Source organism: Microplitis mediator, chromosome 10 (assembly GCF_029852145.1).
Source record: "Microplitis mediator isolate UGA2020A chromosome 10, iyMicMedi2.1, whole genome shotgun sequence".
Lineage (NCBI taxonomy): Eukaryota > Metazoa > Arthropoda > Insecta > Hymenoptera > Braconidae > Microplitis > Microplitis mediator.
In genome coordinates, this window is record NC_079978.1 from 17,510,946 (window position 1) to 17,529,828 (window position 18,883).

The 18,883-nt window shown below is 30.1% G+C and overlaps 2 protein-coding genes across 5 annotated transcripts in view; both read left to right on the forward strand.

Moving 5' to 3' along the window:
- LOC130675746 (hemicentin-1) overlaps window positions 1-18,883 on the forward strand; it is a 160,906-nt gene that overhangs the window by 79,725 nt on the left and 62,298 nt on the right. Inside the window, exon 6 of the mRNA XM_057481587.1 lies at window positions 16,141-16,437. Coding sequence (XP_057337570.1) covers window positions 16,141-16,437 — 297 coding nt within the window. The remainder of the gene's footprint in view (window positions 1-16,140; window positions 16,438-18,883) is intronic.
- On the forward strand, window positions 13,618-15,454 carry LOC130675748 (uncharacterized). Of its 4 annotated transcripts, none has more exons than XR_008991333.1 (4): window positions 13,618-13,844; window positions 13,976-14,566; window positions 14,667-14,859; window positions 15,224-15,454. XR_008991333.1 is itself a non-coding variant. In XM_057481591.1 (4 exons), exons 2-4 carry the CDS (start codon window positions 14,545-14,547, stop codon window positions 15,225-15,227), a joined length of 237 nt encoding a protein of 78 aa, XP_057337574.1. In that variant the 5' UTR covers window positions 13,638-13,844; window positions 13,976-14,544; the 3' UTR covers window positions 15,228-15,454. The 4 variants fall into 4 exon arrangements, 3 of the variants coding, with proteins under 3 accessions (XP_057337572.1, XP_057337574.1, XP_057337573.1); XM_057481591.1 differs by having other exon boundaries at window positions 13,638-13,844; window positions 14,649-14,859; XM_057481589.1 differs by having other exon boundaries at window positions 13,633-13,844; window positions 13,976-14,859.

Sequence of the window (18,883 nt, forward strand, 5' to 3'; positions counted from 1 at the left end):
CGGAAAAAAATTAATCATGAATGCAACATGATGCAGTCTTGGTAAATAAACATGAGAAAATCATGTTGCATTCACATGATTTGTCATGTTTCGGTTACATGATAGTCATGTTGCGGTAACATGAGAAAATCATGTTGCATTCACATGATTTGTCATGTTTCGGCTACATGATAATCATGTTGCGGTAACATGAGAAAATCATGTGGCATTCACATGATAATCATGTTTCGGCTTCATGATAATCATGTTGCGGTAACATGAGAAAATCATGTGAATGCAACATGATTTGTCATGTTTCGGCTACATGACAATATGTGGCAGCAACATGATTATCATGTAGCCAAAACATGACAGATCATGTGAATGCAACATGATTTTCTCATGTTACCGCAACATGATTATCATGTAGCCGAAACATGATTTTCATGTGAATGCCACATGATTTTCTCATGTTACCGCAACATGATTATCATGTAGCCAAAACAGGACAAATCATGTGAATGCAACATGAATTTCTCATGATACCGCAACATGATTATCATGTAGCCGAAACATGAGAAATCATGTGAATGCAACATGATTTCATCATGTTTATTTACCAAGACTGCATCATGTTGCATTCGCGATTAATTTTTTTCCGTGTATGACCACATGGTAATAGTTACTATGCCAACATAGGAAAAATTACTGTTTTTTTTTTCTCCGTGTAGTATGGGGCTATAAAGAAGTAAAACAAGTGCATACAGAGGATATAAGCCCTTTTTTCTTAAGGAGCCCATTTGCCTCCCTCCCCCTATAGTTTGCTCATGGTGTCTTCATGTTATTAGGCGAGTGCATTAATTTCGACTTCATACTTGATTTTACAGTGTTCCAACTTAATTTTTACATACAATAAAAACTTAGAAAATAAGAGCGGCATAATTTTAATTCTAGTCCGAAATAAATTATTAATAAGATACCAATTAAAAGTGATTTTTTATAATAAACATTAAGAAATTTGAATTTTTTAAAATTATATAATGTCTTATGATACAGAATTTTACAGAGCAATCACTTATTGTTAGTGTACCTTATCCTCTCTTCAATTGCAAATCTCCATTTCTTTCACGAAGCTGCTTGAAAGCAGTAGAAGCCGGCATCAATCTGAAAAAAAACCCCGCTCTCACTGTTTTTCCGCTTTATACCCACAACATCCTCTTATTTCTGACTTTCAATCTACGGTCTCTTTTTTCGATTTTGCGCAATCAGAAAATAAAAAAAAACTTAAATAAAAATAGCAAAGTTCTGTTCAGTAGGTTTTGTAAGTGGCTTTTACGAGACGTAATCTGGGAACAAGCAACGTCGGATTTTATTTCGTGGCTTTCCGTGTGATATCAGGAAAATAAACTTTATTGTGACCAAACCGTAAAGGCTAAAAATTCCATTAGTTCGTTCAGTTTTTCTTATTATTGTTCACCTGTTAGATAAATAAAGTGCTATTTGTTTTAAATCAAGGAAATAGAACCTTTTAGATAAAGTAAATTAATTTTCATTCAAAAATTTTTTTTTTTTTATTGAATAAAAATAAATAAGACGATAAATTTTTTGTTATCAAAAACAAACAGCATAATCATAATAATAATAATAAGAAGAAGAATAATGATCACTTATACATAATATTGAAGGGCCAGTTTCACGTTAATATCCTGCTGCCAGTATCAGAATAACGAAAGTACAAGGTAATATTAAAGAGGAAATTGAATAGCTGTTTTGATCTCCGTTTTAATGATTGGGGAAACGTCATATTCTTTGAATACAATGCCAGTCATTTAAGAAAATCATAATAATGTTTAGGTATTTGAGAATCTATTAAATAAATACAAGGGAAGGGAGACTGGGCTAAAAGGATCACTTATTATTTTCTGTCAAAATTGCACGGAGAGAATATTATGATAACCATTCTTAGCATGTTTATGAATTATTAATCCATAAAGTCACAGTAATAATTACTAGGAATGATGGGCTATGTGCCTATAATTTTTAAGAAAAGTTTTCACACCTATGGGAGTTTTACCACCTATTCATATAGTTGTGGTAATAATTCCTATACACGGAAAGAGTATTATGGGAATTTTTGCTATGCATTATGGGAATGGTTCCCATAATGGTATGGGAATAGTACCTATGCTACTATAGGGATGGTTCCCATATATTATGGGAACCATTCCCATAATAGTATGAATTAGTTCCCATACCATTATGGGAATGGTTCCCATAATGGTATGGGAATCATTCCCATACTATTATGGGAATGGTTCCTATATTAGTATAGGAACTATTCCTATAATGTTATGGGAACTATTCCCATAATGTTATGGGAACCATCCCTATAATGTCATAAAATTTTTTTTTTTTGCACAATAGTGTAGAAATTTCCCAAAATTTGAATTTTCTTGAATGTTTTGTGCTGACAAAAAATTCTTGTTAAAAATTTTAATGTTTTTTTGCCAAATACGATTTTTTTTTTTCAATGTTTGAATTTTTGTTTTTATGTTGAATAATATTTCTGTGTATTGTAGAAGTGATTACCACACTTCTTTAAAATAATTTTTTCATGATAATATGGGAACCATTCCCATAATATTATAGGAATGGTTCCTATAATAGTATGGGAACTATTCCCATAATATTATGGGAATGATTCCTATAATGGTATAGGAACCATTCCCATTGCATTATGGGAATCATTCCAATAATATTATGGGAATAGTTCCCATACTATTATAGGAACCATTCCCATAATATTATGGGAATGGTTCCTATAATTTATGGGAATGGTTGCTATAAATTATAGGAACCATTCCCATAAATTATAGGAATGATTCCCATAATATTATAGAAAGTATTCCTATAAATTATAGGAACCATTCCTATAGTTATAGGAATCATTCCTATAGTGTTATGGGTATCATTCCCATAATTATAGGAACTATTCCTATAATTATGGGAAACATTCCTATAATTATAGGAACCGCTCCCATAATTTATGGTCGTAGTTCCTATGATGGTATAGGAAAAAATTTCACAAAATTATGGGAACCGCTGCCATAATTTTCTTTCCGTGTACTGTATGGTAACTGAATTTTGGTAATGATTACTATACTCATGGAAATAGTTCCCATGATCAGTCAGGAATAGATCCTATATTCACATTACAACGGTCACTAGGTGCGTACGGGAATAAACCCTATATGTCATGGGAACCATTCCTATCATATTATGCTAATTGTAAATTGCGTTAAACAATTTTTCCTATTTTTTATATTACTAAAAAATAGATAGTTGGCGTTTGAAATAATTATTGTAATAAGATTCAGATTAAATATGTGGTTGGATATTTATTCAAAACTGATTTCGCACTATATAACTTTACACTGTTTTTTACAAATTAATTGATCGGTATAACATGAATTTTGAATTGAGCAACTATGATTACAAACAATATAGTTGATAGGTATAAGAATAAGATGAGTGTATCAACAAAGGTGTAGAATCAAATGTAGGTATACGAATAAGTTAGGTGTATGAACAAAAATACGTGACCAGCTCTCTCGAGTGGTAATTCTCTACTAACTCTCTTAAGCAATTTTGTTAAGTTACTCCAAGTTCGGAAAAAGGGCTTTTTTCGTTGGGAGAGAAAATCGGCTTATGATTGGTGAAAAACCTCATGACGTGGAGAAGTAGGTAGCACTAGTGGAGGTATAAGGTAATTGCAAAGTTTAGAAAAAATGGTACGGTCAAAGGTGAAATGGATGGGTGCTAAGAGGTAAGAGGCGAAGAAAGTATGAATATTTTTAAGTTACAGTAATTCTTTTACCAGATGTCCGAGGACCTTCTATCTTTAAGTGCATTTATGGAGGGCCATAAAGCACTCGAAGAAATTTGTTATTTCAAAAATATAGGGATTAAAGTAATAAAAAATGCGTATTAAAACGTTTCGAAAGGATGAAGCAAGAACGAAGCAAAGATAAAAAAAAGGTCGAGGCCTTGAAGTAACAATAACGGGCAAGAGTTTTAAAATACATATTGAACAAAAATTTAAAATATATTAAAAATCTAATATAAAATTGTAGTCTCAAACACTAATCGTTCCTATACCAACATAGTAACCGTTTTCATAGTATTATGGTAACTTCCGACTAGAAATTTCAGTTCGTTTTTTATTAGCTCCGGATTAGGCATACGGAATTGCGATTTGGGCTTTAAAACTAGCTTATAAAAGAAAAGTAAAACCTATAATCAGCCTCATGATTTTTCATCCGCATAATTCAATTCCTATTAACAAAAAGTTATGCGAAAAATTTCTTATTGTTTGTATTCTTATCTATTTCAAAACAAAATCTTTGTACAGTTAATTTAAAAACGTTCTTGCGTGAGCTCTTTGAGCTCAAAAATACTTTTGAGTGACGTTTTTTTCGAAAAAAAAAACGTTTTTCACCATTTTTTTTCCAACAATATCTCTCAAACGAATTGGCTAATTGAGACAGTTGAGGTGCAATCGACGTGTTTTATTGAGTTCTGAAGCTGATTAGATTTTGGAATTGATTTATCTAGTCGTTTTTGATAAATTTCAACAATACTAAAAATAAAATTTTTTTCAAATTCTTTCGACAATGGTTTCTCTTGAACAAACGAACCGATTTTGATTGTTGAGGTGACATTTGACGCGGCTTATAAAGATTTAGAGCCCAGTTGGTTTTGGAATTAATCCATCGAGCGCATTACAAGTTATCCAAAAAAACACATTTTTGAAAAAATTTTATTTTTTGAATATCTCTAATCGAGCCTTACCGATCAAGCTCAATTTTTCACAGCTTTAAGAAATTGACAAGCCGCTTCGAATGCCACTGTGACGATCAAAATCGGTTCATACGTTCAAAAGTTACAGATATTCACATACGTACGTACGTACGTACATACACGCATACATACACTCGGATATCATCTTGAAATTAGTCAGAATAGCTTCCTAGAACCTCAGAACGTCAAGATCTCTTAGAAATTCGATTTTCGAAAATCAGACCGAAACCAATATCTTCCCGAATTTTTGAAAATTTCTAATTTTCTTAGCGGGAAGTTCAAAAAACATACGTTTGTAAACAGACAAAGGAGACCATAAAATTATTAGAGGTTATTTTTAAACAGTCAAAATATTTGAGTTGTTTGGTTAATCACAAGTAATTAAACAAATTTCTTTTTAAAAGATCAATGATCATTTCTCACATTATAATATTTATTCTTATTATTATCATCCATGATGTGTATTAATCGTATATTGACATATATATGAATATATTGAAATTTAAAAATTACGATATTGCCGGATTTATTGTGACGAAAAAATCTAAGTCAAATTAATGTCTAATTAAGAAATTACATTTTTTACAATAACTGTAGATAAATATTTTCGATAGTTAAAAAAAATATATAAATTATTCAAAAATTGTTGAGATATTTTCAAAAACCTAATAGCCTTGGAATTATATTTGAAACAGTAAGTCCTCATTTGACTCACAAGTCGCGCAAGAACGTCCTTAACTGAAGAGATTGCAATGAAACAAGCTCAACGAAATTGTTCAGTAAATTCAAAAGTGCTCGCAATTAAATTATATATAAGATCTAAAATTTCAAATTCGAAATTAATCCTGTGTCCTATCCAGGATAGAGAGACGTCATCTCTTTATGTAAAGTCGGCGTATAAATTAAAAACATACACCAACATGAGCACGAATTTCACTCTGAAACCTTTTTGAATGACATTAAATTTAATCTCATTGGCACTCATTTGCACACGACTTCATTTTACCCAGAGCTGTATTATTGCTGCCATCGATCATTTATTTTACTTGCAAAGAGTAAAAATAATTTCTGTATTAACACGTCTAAAAAAAAAATATTTAAAAAATACACCACCAGGTGTTGGTTTTGTTTGATAAAGAAAGATTAGAAAAAAAAACAACCGGGCACCGAGCTATTGATCTTTATTAGTTAATCCATTGTCATTAAGCAAAAATGATGACAGTAGTGATATTTAATAGGGTTTTATTCTATAAAAATCTAAAGCTATATATAATAATAAAAAAAAATTTTCTCAGTTAATTGGGTCTTTAAAAAATTATAGTGCTTACACTGAGAAGAAAAAATTTTTTAGCCAACAACTGGTTGTCGAAAAAATCGTTAATTGAAGCACTGTTTATTTAAAAAAATTCTGTTTCTTAAATTTGAAGGAATTTAAATATGCCGCTCAAAAATTTAATTCTCAAAGTGAATGTTCAGGCTTCGTTGAAGCAACGATGAGTAGCTTTGATAAAAAGTATATATTTATCTAGTTCAAATTTCAAAATATGTACCCTAGTCAAGAAATAGAACCTCATGTGAACCTCTATTGCTAAAACGGAAATAAGCACAACATAGAAGTTCAAATAAGTTCTTTGAAGTTCATTTTTTCGACCCGTGTAACGTTGAAATGATTAAATTACTCCATTAATTCAAATATTGTGGAGTTGACTAAGCTCTTAATAATGTTGGACGAACCACTGAAAAGTTATCAAATGAATATCGAAATAGGTTAAAATCAAAAGCAGCTTATTTCTCATAACGACGTTGGTCAATGACAACAATCCGTAATGCCAACGACGGCGATTCTTTCGGAGAACTGTGTGTTGTTCAGTTTCCTGTATCTAAATGCCCACTAATGCCTACTAGCGTCCAGCCAACAATGACATCGCTCGTAGCGCAAAACTTTTTCTTAGTACATTAAATGTACTTTGTTAAAGGAGCAATTTCATGCTGATACCCGACACTGGTTTTGAGCGTCAAAGTCGGTCACATGGTATACCCGGGTCAAAAAATTAGATCTGTTTTTAAATAAATGATAAATTCAAATATTCTTTCTTGAATTTAAGTTTATAAATCGTATTTATTTTATATAAGAATTTAATCTGTTTTTGCCTGTACTATTCCTTATCTAGGCCAATATCAGACTTATTTTTGTATGATAATTAGTCTGTTTTAAATCGCGTTTAGACTAAAAACAGACTTTTTAATTATAATTCATGGTCTGTGTTCAATTGTTTTTAAGGTCAAAAACAGACTTTATTTACTATAATTTTTAGTCTGTTTTTAATCGCTGTTGGATCAAAAACAGGACTTTTTACAAATATAAATAATAATAATAATAATACAGATTCATAAATTTATTTTAATTTTCTTGATATTTAAAACATGCTAATGCGCTTCCGTAATAAGATGTCACAAGAATTTTGATGGTTTCTAATGCCAAAATATTTTCGATTCTATCCAGTTAATAAGGAAAATTTCTTGACATTTAAGAGTTATTTTATTACTTTTATTCAATACTATAAATATTCAGTCAAGACAACTAAAATATAAAGCTGTCAAACTTTCATTAACTGTCGACATTTTTAAACAAAGAACACTAAATAAATAGTAAACAAAACATAATCAATTCTGTAACTTAATATATTTTTTATAAATATTGCCCATAAATAAAAATATTACAAGTCCATGATTTAATCTAGTTTAGTCCTTGCAAATTTTCAGAACTAAAATTTTTTAAAGTTCAAGAATTAATCTAGTTTTGTCTGCCCGTAACGCAATTGTTTTTTAAAACAACAGATCAAAAACAGCTTAAAATTTTTATAAAAGATCATAAACAGATCAAATAGTCCAATTAGACTCAAATCAGATCAAATTTTTCGACCCGGGTAGTTTTCACAATACTGCCATCTAGGAAAATTCTAGCGTCAAAATTGTTTACTTCTGACGCTCGAATTGTTTATGCTTGACGCTGAATCAATGAAATTAAACTCGATGATAATCGAAGTAATATTAAGATATAGAAGTATAGAAATAATAAGACGATATAGAAGACCCGTGAAAAAATCTTCTGATCAGACTATATCAGGCCTGATATGGAAATTGGCCATATCAGACTATATATGCTTTGATATAAGTATATCAGACTATATATCAGACCAAATTTATTTAAAAAAAATATGTAAAAAATAAATATCAATAAATTTTTATTGTGTATAAAAAAATCTATCGTGTTCAACTTTCATGACACATCTTTTCGAATACAATTTGAGGTAACTTGATATTTTTAACCTCTATAAAGGCTTATCAATTTATATCAAGTCTGATCAGGATTTTTATTCACAGGTATATCAATTTATATATATATATATATCAGACTATATAAAGTCATATCAAGTTATATCAAGCCTGATCAGGGATTTTTTTTTTAAGTATATCAAAGTATATATAACTTTATAAGGTTATATCAGGCCATATCAGGACCTATTAGAAATAAATATAACATTATATATGAGCTTATCAAGTTATATCAAGTCTGATATAGACATATCAAATTGATAAGGCTTGATCTGGCCTGATATGGCCAATTTTCATATCAGGCCAGATCAGGACCTATCAAAAATCAAATATGGACATATCAGATCATATCAGGCCAGATATGAATATATAAAAAATTTTGATATGGCCTTATCAGCTCATATCAAGCCTGATCAGAATATTTTTTCACGGGGATACAGAAGTAATATTAAAACCTTTAAAGTCGTGTTTATTTACAACAATTGAAACAGATACTTGTTGAACAAGTCATGGTTTGAATAGAAGTAAAACTATAAAAATTCGTTACAATTCTAAGTACTTCTTTCGACACTTATTTAAATTGACAGATTTTGTCTAGATGGCAGTTTTGTCGAAACTATACCACGTGGCCGAATTTGACTTTGAAGCGTCAGCATAAAATTGCACCTTTCAATTTGAAATAGTGAAAATATAGTTACTATTCACTGTTTCCAAGTGAAAAATATGGTACTAATTTAAATAGCGGTATACTTTTCACTGGCAATAATAAGTGACTATTCACTGCCAAATAATGATTTTCACTAATTCATTTTTAGAGAGTAGATCCATTTCATTGTAGCTAAGCAAATTAGTGAAAAATTTTTAAGCGAAAGTAAAACGCCATTAATATTCCGGATTTTGAATATGTTCTATAGTAAAAACTTTTATATTTTTTTACGTAAATGGTTGATATATTTTCCTTTTTCATAAAATACTTTATGAACGTAGTGTTTATTTATTTAGTCATCCTTTTATTTTTTAAAAAAATTCTATATTCAATAAAAATTGAAACAATAAAAAAAAAAAAGGTATTATGCTCGATTGATTCTTTTTGTATAAATAGCAGTTACTAAAAGTGAAACAAAAGAAATTAAAAATAGACATACGGCGGAAGCGCTGTAGATTCCCGAAGAGTTGGGGGCGGATTCATTTTACTCCTTTGATGGTGAAAGAATTCTCGGAAGTACCGTCAAACTAAAAATACTTAAAATAAGATGCTGGAGTAATAGAAACAAACTCAACCATTTTCATGCTAATATTCACAAAGTAACGACATTTTTAACGAAATTCATTTTTTACAAAATACTAGAGAAATTAATGTAATTAAAAATTTCTCACCGCTATCATAAATATTTTATTTAATATCTACTCATTTTATTATTTTCTCTTCTTAATATGAAATTTGTTTATATTTTTTTCTTTCTTATATTTGAATATGCACCTCATTCATTTATAAATCACTGAAACTGACGTTTTACAATATTGATATTTTTTTTTTTTTCGATTTTATAAAACATAAAAGCTTGTGCTTAATCGATCCTGTAAATTACATTAAGCTTGCTTAAAAGAAACGTCTAAAATTTCCGCCTATTATCTGGTAATAATTATACCCTTAAGCCGTACGTGCTTGCTGCTACACAACTACCTTTGCTTCTTTGATAATCCTTTTATAATTTACGCATTTAATTAAATATATCATATTTAAATTATTATTTTTCTTTTTTAAAATAATTAGAAAATATAATTAAAACTACAAAGAAATTGTTATATATTTATAATTTCTTGATTTTTGATGACATTAAATTTTTTTTTTTTTCGTGATTTTTTCTAGTTGATCTACATTACAGTATTAATTGTTACTTTTTTTGAAAGATACAAACTATATTTTAGTTACAAAACCAAAACATAATTAAATATTAAAAAAAAAAAAATGTTGGAAAATCCAAAAGTGCACACCTCAATCGCTCATTTTATTTTTAATCATTACTTTTATTTTATAATATTAGTTTATCTTTTTTTTTTATTACTATTTTTTATTCAACTTATAAATTATCCGTTTGATTTTTATATTTCTTATTTTCAGTTTCAGATTTTTTTATTAACATTCTTTTTAAATATTCCTCCTTTTTGTCTTAGATGTCGCTCTTTTTTTCAATCCTACTGAATTGCTAGTGCTGCCACCAGTAGTTGATGGAGAGAAAGAATGATAAAAATAATAACAACAGTAAAAATAAATATGGCAGCTAAATTTTTCGTGAATAATCAGTTTTACGTTTTTAATTATTTATAATTAAACTAAAAAGATTTAGATAGTGATTTTTCGTAGGGTTCTTGTGATGAAAAGTACAAAGATAATAAAAAGAAAGTTAGGCCGATTAATTGTTTCTATCGAGAGTTATCGTGTTTATGAAGTTTCATACGTAACAATAGATAGCACTGGTTTCTTGAGTTAAAATAATTTATTTAAAACTTTTGAAATAACGAATCGACTTAAGATTAGGTTTAAATTGTTCCTTAATAAATTCTCTCTGCTAGTATACAATTAGACCTATTTTGGTGTAACCCAGTGAACACATGACCTTATTTTGACGTCATACGTAGGTCATAGCAATGTCACGATATCTGATGTAAATTTGATGTCAATCTGACGTTCTACATGACTTTAATATGATGTAAAGCTTGTGACATCATATTGATGTAAGCATGACTCGTGTACGACGTCACAGTTATGACTTATGTATTACGTACGTTTGACATAGAATCTACATCACATTGTTATGTAGTAATAAAGTCATTATCCGTATATCATAATGACGTAATTTTAAAATCATACATTTATGTCAGTAGCAAAGTCACGGTTATACGTAATATGGATGTCACTCTTAAATCATATCTTTACATCAGTGACAAGTCAGTATTTTACGCAATGCTGATGTAATTTCCGAGTCATAGTTTTTATCATCTATTTATTGAAATAAAACAATCATAGAATAAATTTTCAAATATGTGTAAAAGTGTAAAAATAACAACTAAACGTCGAACATTTTTGGGGTCAAAGTAATCGATAAACTCGATAATAGATCATTCAGACGTTTTAGATTAAAACATTAGCGTGAGCATAAAAAAATTAACTTTATTTTTTTAAATGATATATTGAAAATATCATTTAGGATGACAAAGGAAATGTAACGACAGTTTGAACTCTTTTGCTATTATGATTTAAAAATTTAGTATCACAATTTTTCAATCGATTAAATTTCATACGATTTTATGAAATTATTTAATGTTCCGCAAAATTTTATATAAGATTTTTTAAATTTCACATCACAACAAAAAATTAAAAAATTTGATGAAACTTAATGAAATTTCATACAATTATCATCGAGGCCGACAAATATTGCTTCTATAAAATTTCGTATCAGTTCATGGAGTTTTTTAAATTTTGTAAAAATCCATCACGAAAACTTATTAACTCTGTCTTTTCCGGCATTTTACTCTAAATACATCAATTAAGCACGAGATTTGAACTCTCGTGATGTGGCCCAGTGAGCAACGTTCAGGACTACCAGTCAAGAGGAGCCGTGTTCGAACCCAGCAGACGCCCAGGATTTTTTCATCATTTAACGTTATCTAATCTTGTTTCAGAATTCGCAATGCGTTCGCGCGGTAATAATCAAATCAAAAAATTCGGTATTTCATTTTATTTTTTTATTTTTCAAAATATTTTTTCCGAATTGATAATTTTGACATCACCCATATGTCATATTGACGTCATAGAAGGTCAGACAGACATCACATTTACATCATGCATACGTCATTAGTTTTACATCATAACCTTACGTAAAAAAGTGTGAAATAATGAGTCACACCTGACTCATTCGTGACTTATATCTTACGTAAATGATGACATAGCGTAACGTCACTCTGACGTCAAATTTACGTCAATGTGTTTACTGGGTAATTAAAAGAGTGAAGAAATATTTTTGTGTGAGTAAAATAGTCGAAAAAAAACACCGTTCATAAAGCACTCTCAACGCTTCGCGCTTGAGGTGTGCAAAATCATTTTTCATGTTTGAAACTCATCCAATTATAACTAGCAGACGATTTTGAGCAAAAACAGTCATTTTGCTCCGTGTGAGTATAAAATTGGCAAGCAATTGATTTTTCCAAAAGTATTTATTTTAGTCATTTTCTTGTTTTTTGTTGAACTGAGATAATGAAGAAACTTCATCAAACATTGTAACTCAAGTATGATTGCTCGTTCGATTTGTTAGCAAGATTACCGAGTCTCCATTAATGATTATTTTCATTACATTATTCAGTCTAATATGAGAATTTCTTTCATCTCTGAGAGACGTAGATGTTGATTTAGATGGTTAGAATTTTAATTTAATGATTAGAATAAGCTCATTTCAATTGATAATGAATCAGAGTTTACCATATTAAATCTAGAACATTTTCCGTCTTGAAATACAAAACTCATGAAATAATATAACAAATGATAATATTTATTGAATTAAATAAATATACTTTATTTTCCCGGTCTGTTAATAAAATGATTTAATTTTCTCAACGAAAACAATAATGATAATAATAATAACTTATTTATGAATAATGTTCTCAAATTTAAATACATAGTTACAAATAACATCTAGAATTCCATTTCAGAAATGTAAGTTATTAAAAAAATTTTTTTTTCAAAGCGAATAACTACACGGAATAAAAATAATCGGTAGCAGCTACCGATTATTTTTCGGTAGCTGCTACCGAACTCAATGGGTAACGGCTACTGATTATTTCGGTAACAGCTACCGATTATTTTGGTAACAGCTACCGATTGTTTCGGTAGCCATTACCGATTAATTTTCGGTAGCTATTACCGATTTTTTTGGTATCGGTTACGTACACATATACAAGCACTCACACACACACGCGTACTCAGACGCACACACGCACTTGCACACATAGGAGTGCACACATGCACACACATGTACACACATGCACGGACACTCACGTGCGCACGCACACGCACACTCGTACATACATCCCGTGTAACATCCCTCAGAAATAGTTTTTTTTTTTGATTATTTATCTTCGATATTTATTTACCCAACAAAGTTTTTCGACTTTTGAAATTACCTTTCGATTTTCCAATTTCTACAAAACCCTTATTCTGGAAACAGGTGCACTTTCATCAAGTTTTTTTTCTGCTATCTTTCTTTTTATAGTTTCATTTATTTTTCGCTTTACAAGCTGTCTATTTAGTCTTTATCTCCTTTCGCCTCTTTCTCTTGTTCTTTCTTCGATCAGAAAAATAGTCGTCTCTTGTCTCATTTGCGTTAACATTCTAAATTCTCGTGGTACCGATAAAATCGAGATTGCTTAAGGGGTTAGGGGTAGTCAGAATTTTCAAAAAATCGATTTTTTTTTTTTTGCATTTTCTTAAAGTATAATATTTTTAAAATATTGTGTGAAAATTTGAAGTGAATCCGACAAATTCTTTTCGAGTTATTTAACAATGACCAAAGGACGCTCGGGTGCTACGTGGCATTCGAGAGCAGGTAGCTAGAAACAGCTGCAAGCAACCGACCTTTCGGGTTTCATTGCCATGAATATCTCCCCATTTTAATGTATGTATAATTATATATATATATATATATATATATATATATATATATATATATATATATATATATATATATATATATATATATATATATATATATATATAAATCCTTCTACATATATTCACAATTTGTAGGTAGTACAAGAACTGAAAAATAATTTTTGGTTGCCAGTATACCTGTAGTCGTTGCACTGATCAGTCGATAGTTTTGTGATAAATTATTTCTCAAGTGAATTAAATTATTAACCATGGGACGTGATTCTAGAAAGGTTTCAAGAGAACTTCGGAGTTCTGAAAAAATTAATAAGTCGCGTTCAGTCAAAAGAAAGAATGTTTTTAATCCGAAAACAGCCGAAAGTGATGAAAGTATTCAGAGTACATCTTCTAAAAAATTAAAACAAAACACTGAAGATGATGTACCTGAAGACAGCAGTACTGAATTTCGAATAATAAATTTGATGAAATTCGAGTGATGAAAAACCGAATCATGATATGTGTCCAAAAGGCGAAGAATCTTGGTGCTCTTACCAGCGCGCTGAAGCAAGAGGAGAGCTTGATACCTATTCTCACGATTATTCTCCCTTACCTTCTGATGTTTTAAAAGCTATCAAGCCTATATACGAAGGTCTTAGTAATGAAAATTTACTTTCAAGATGTGTAGGTGGATTCAATCAGAATAATAATGAAAGCTTTAACCAACTAGTATGGAAAATATGCCCAAAAACGGTAAATACTAGTTTTACTGTCGTACAAATAGCTGCATACGTTGCTATGTGTATATTTAATGAGGGTATAAATTCATTATTAGTCTTGATGAATACACTAGGACTTAATTGTGGGCCTAATTCTCATCGGTATGCAGAAAGAATGGATGCTGCACGTATCAAAGTAGCAGATAAGCGCGCTAATGATAACACCCGAGAAGGTCGATTGCAACGTAGGCACCAGCAAATCAATATTTTGGAAGCTGCTATGACGGCTGAAGAGCTATTATATGGTCCAGGAATAGATGACTCAGTGTAAGTTATTAAATAATTCTTATAATTCGACATAAATCCATAGCAAAACTTTAAATGCGTTTTTCTCAAAACTATGTTTTCTGAACTGGTGATCACTGTAACTTAAAAACTGCTCGGTAGATTTCAATAAAATTTATTGTACTTTTGAAATACATTAAAAACTCGTGCCTGATCGAAGGATTTTTTTTTTTTTCAAAAATTTCGATTTTTTTTTAACAATAAACTGTCGGTTTTTTTCTCGAAAATTTGAAAAAAATTTCCTGAGGCCTCCATTTTGTTAATTTCGAAAAAAAAAAAAAAAGCTTCGATCAGGCACAAGATTATCTATTAATAAAACTAATTTTTCTTGTCCGATTGATTTTAGATGAATCTCCAAGGACTTATGATGATCACCGCAAAGGACTTCGGGAGGAACGGGCTCTACAAAAACAGCGATAACTTTTTGAATTATTAATTTTTTTTTTTGAAATTTTCGTGAAGTCAAATCGAAACGTGTTCTAATAAAGCTATGTTTTTATTTTTGTCAAATAAAGTAATTAACTACAAAAAAAAAATTATTGAAAATCATCATTTTTTCAGGCCTCTGAGTACCCCTAACCCCTTAATTTACAGTTGATAGTGGTCCAAGTAAGTGCCAAGCTATCTCGAAAAATCTAAGTATTGCCAACTCTAAATGACTCTGCACAGCAATATCATTTCTCTTAGTTTTGCTTTCTTCTTCTTCTTCTTTTTCTTCCTCTTTCTTTACAATACCCTTAACAAACATCTATCGTATCGATCGATCAGTGAAAAATATTTCTTACAAAACTTTACGATTTAAATAACCGAAAGCTATAACATTATACAGTTGTATTTATTCGATTGTCAGCTAGGCGCCACGCAAGCGTTTCACGAAATTATATCAAGTACTTTTATATATATACATATATATTTCAACAATATCATCTTCGGTTAATGATTCGTCGTATAAATCACAAAAGTAGCGAACTAAAATCAATTTACCAAAAACTTTTTTCTTATTCTCCGCCATCTTATTCTTTTTCTTTACATCCCTGTCATCAACTTTTTTCGTAACTTCCTCTTTATGACTTTTCATCTCGTCAAGCTTCAGTTTATTGCATCAAATATCCATTAGAAAAAAAAAAATTCAACTTAAGAACTCACTAAATCATGAAAACTCTGTCCGAAAATCGATTTTAGATAAATTCATACTCATACGAGGGCACACAGAAAAATACGACAGTAAAATCTTACATAATATGTTACGTTATTTTATTGCAGTGAAGCCTCTGGCAGTAAAAATCCATCTGCAAGATGATCTGATACTAGTTGGACAGCCAATAGCAGCAAAATGTGAGACTTGGGGTAGTTGGCCAGCGGCGACCCTCACATGGAGTCTCGGTGGACTAAAATTCCGAGATCCGGTTGTTGCATCAACCCAACGAAGCAATTCCACGGTTAGCAAACTCGCTCTTGTGCTTGATCGTGAAGACGATGGCAAAGAACTCAGCTGTACCGCAGTCAATCACAATTTTCCCGGTGGTGAACTCAAAGAGAGTCGGGTACTTCGTGTTGCATGTGAGTATATAAATTGAAAGGGTAACCAACAAAATATTTCTAAACAAAATTCTCTAGGGAAATTTCACATGCACGAAATAGTCATTTAATAGTCTCTCTTTGGTTTATGTCAATTTGTCTAATGTTACTTTTCCTCATAGTTATACACATATATATATATATATATATATTAGTCCTCACTAACAAGTTAACGTGCTGGAGATGACATTAGTGAGATATATAAAATTGAGGGTCTCGTAAATTACGTTTGACGTAAATAAATGTCAGTTATGAATGGCAATTACCATAATTTCAACTGGCGTTAGGGGAATATCCATATCCGACGGTTTAATCTATCACCAGAGAAGCTCCATTACTTATTATTTAACTCACACCATCGCGATACTTAATGCACGCTCGTGACCAACTGTTGACCATTGACTGTTGATAAACATTTATACTTTTTAATTATACGTTAATTCAAAATTTTTACATGAGAAATAAAGTACCGGTGGGTAATAAGGCCTAGCTAAGGGAGATTTTGAATAGAATCGAAAATATTGCATTTAATTATCGAAATGTATTATTAATCTTTATTTCAATACATTAGCCATAAAATGTAATAAAGTAATGGTAATTGTTACCATAAACAAACAAATAATTAAATTTTTACAAAAAACATACGAATAGGCCTTATTTTACTGCGATAGGGTAATAAGGCCTACGGGTTAAACAAACTGTAATAGTGAAACTATACTTAATAAAATTGGTATTAGAGATGTATTATCACCCGGGTCGAAAAATTTGATCTGATTTTAGTCTAACTGGACTGTATTTGGACTACTTGGTCTGTTATTGAACTTCGATAAAAATTTTAATCTGTTTTTGATCTACCCGGACTGAAAAATTTGACCTGATTTTAGTCTGATTGGACTATTTGATCTGATTTTGATCTTTTATGAAAATTTCAAGCTGTTTTCGACCTGCTACTTCAAAAAACAAACGCGTTACGAGCAGACTAAATTAGATTAATTCGTGAACTTTAAAAAATTTTAGTTCTGAAAATTTACAAGGACAAAACTAGATTAAATCATGGACTTATAAAATTTTTATTTATAGGCAATATTTATGAAAAAACATTAAGTTGCAGAATTGATTATGTTTTATTTACTATCTTTTGTTTAAAAATGTCGGCAGTTAATGAAAATTTGACAGCTTAATTTTTTAGTTGTCTTCATTGAATATTTATATCATTGAATAAAAGTGATAAAACAACTCTTAAAATGTTAAGAATTTTCTCTTATTTACTGGATAAAATTGAAAATATTTTGGCATAAGAAAACATCAAAATTCTTGTGATACGGAGAAAAATGTTAGCTCGAAATCTACCAATTTTTATTATGCTGTCGACCAAACTTGAAACAGAAAGTATAGTATCCAAAAAATTACTATGCTCTTATAAAAAATTATTATGCTGCATCAAAATTATTATAATGTATGGAAGTAATTGATATTGAAGCTCATCGATAAGTTTCTCGCGCGTAATAAGTTATGTGATACAGTATAATCATTTTTTGTAAGAGCACGATAATTTTTCGGATGCTTTACTTCCTGTTTCAAGTTTAGTCGACAGCATTGTGAAAATTGGAAGGTTTCGAACCAACATTTTTCGCTGTGTGACATCTTATTATGGAAGCGCATTAGCATGTTTTAAATACCAAGAAAATTAAAATAAATTAATAAATCTAGATTTTTATTATTATTATTATTTATGTTTATAAAAAGTCCTGTATTTGTCCTTAAAAACAATTGAACACAGACTAAATATTATAGCAAACAAAGTCTGTTTTTGTCCTTAAAAACAATTGAACACAGACCAATAATTATAATAAAAAAGTCTGTTTTTAGTCTAAACGCGATTTAAAACAGACTAAATATCATACGAAAATAAGTCTGATATTAGCCTGGATAAGGAATAGTACGGGCAAAAACAGATTAAATTCTTATATAAAATAAATACGATTTATAAACTTGAATTAAAGGAAAAATATTTGAATTTATCATTTATTTTAAAACAGATCTAATTTTTTGACCCGGGCACTTAAATTTAGCAACAATACTTCTTTAAAGACAGAAGACTAGATTGCTTTGCTCAACTGCACTTAAAACTATTAGTATCCTTTTTAAGAGTCAGAAGACTAGATTGTTTTTTATAATTTCTTCTGCGCTACGACATCATGTGATAGATGATGAAATATAGAAGACAGGGAACGTGGTATCGGGACTATAAACTTGTCGTAACGTCTCTATGCAAGACCCTTCTACTAGAGTAGCCTTTAGCGGAGGTGATTATTTTAAATATCATTTCTGTCACTTAGGCATTATTACCCGCGGGTACCTTAATTTTATTTTTCTTGTAGTCTTAGAATCAATACTCCCTAAAAACGAATTAGTGACAATCACTGTT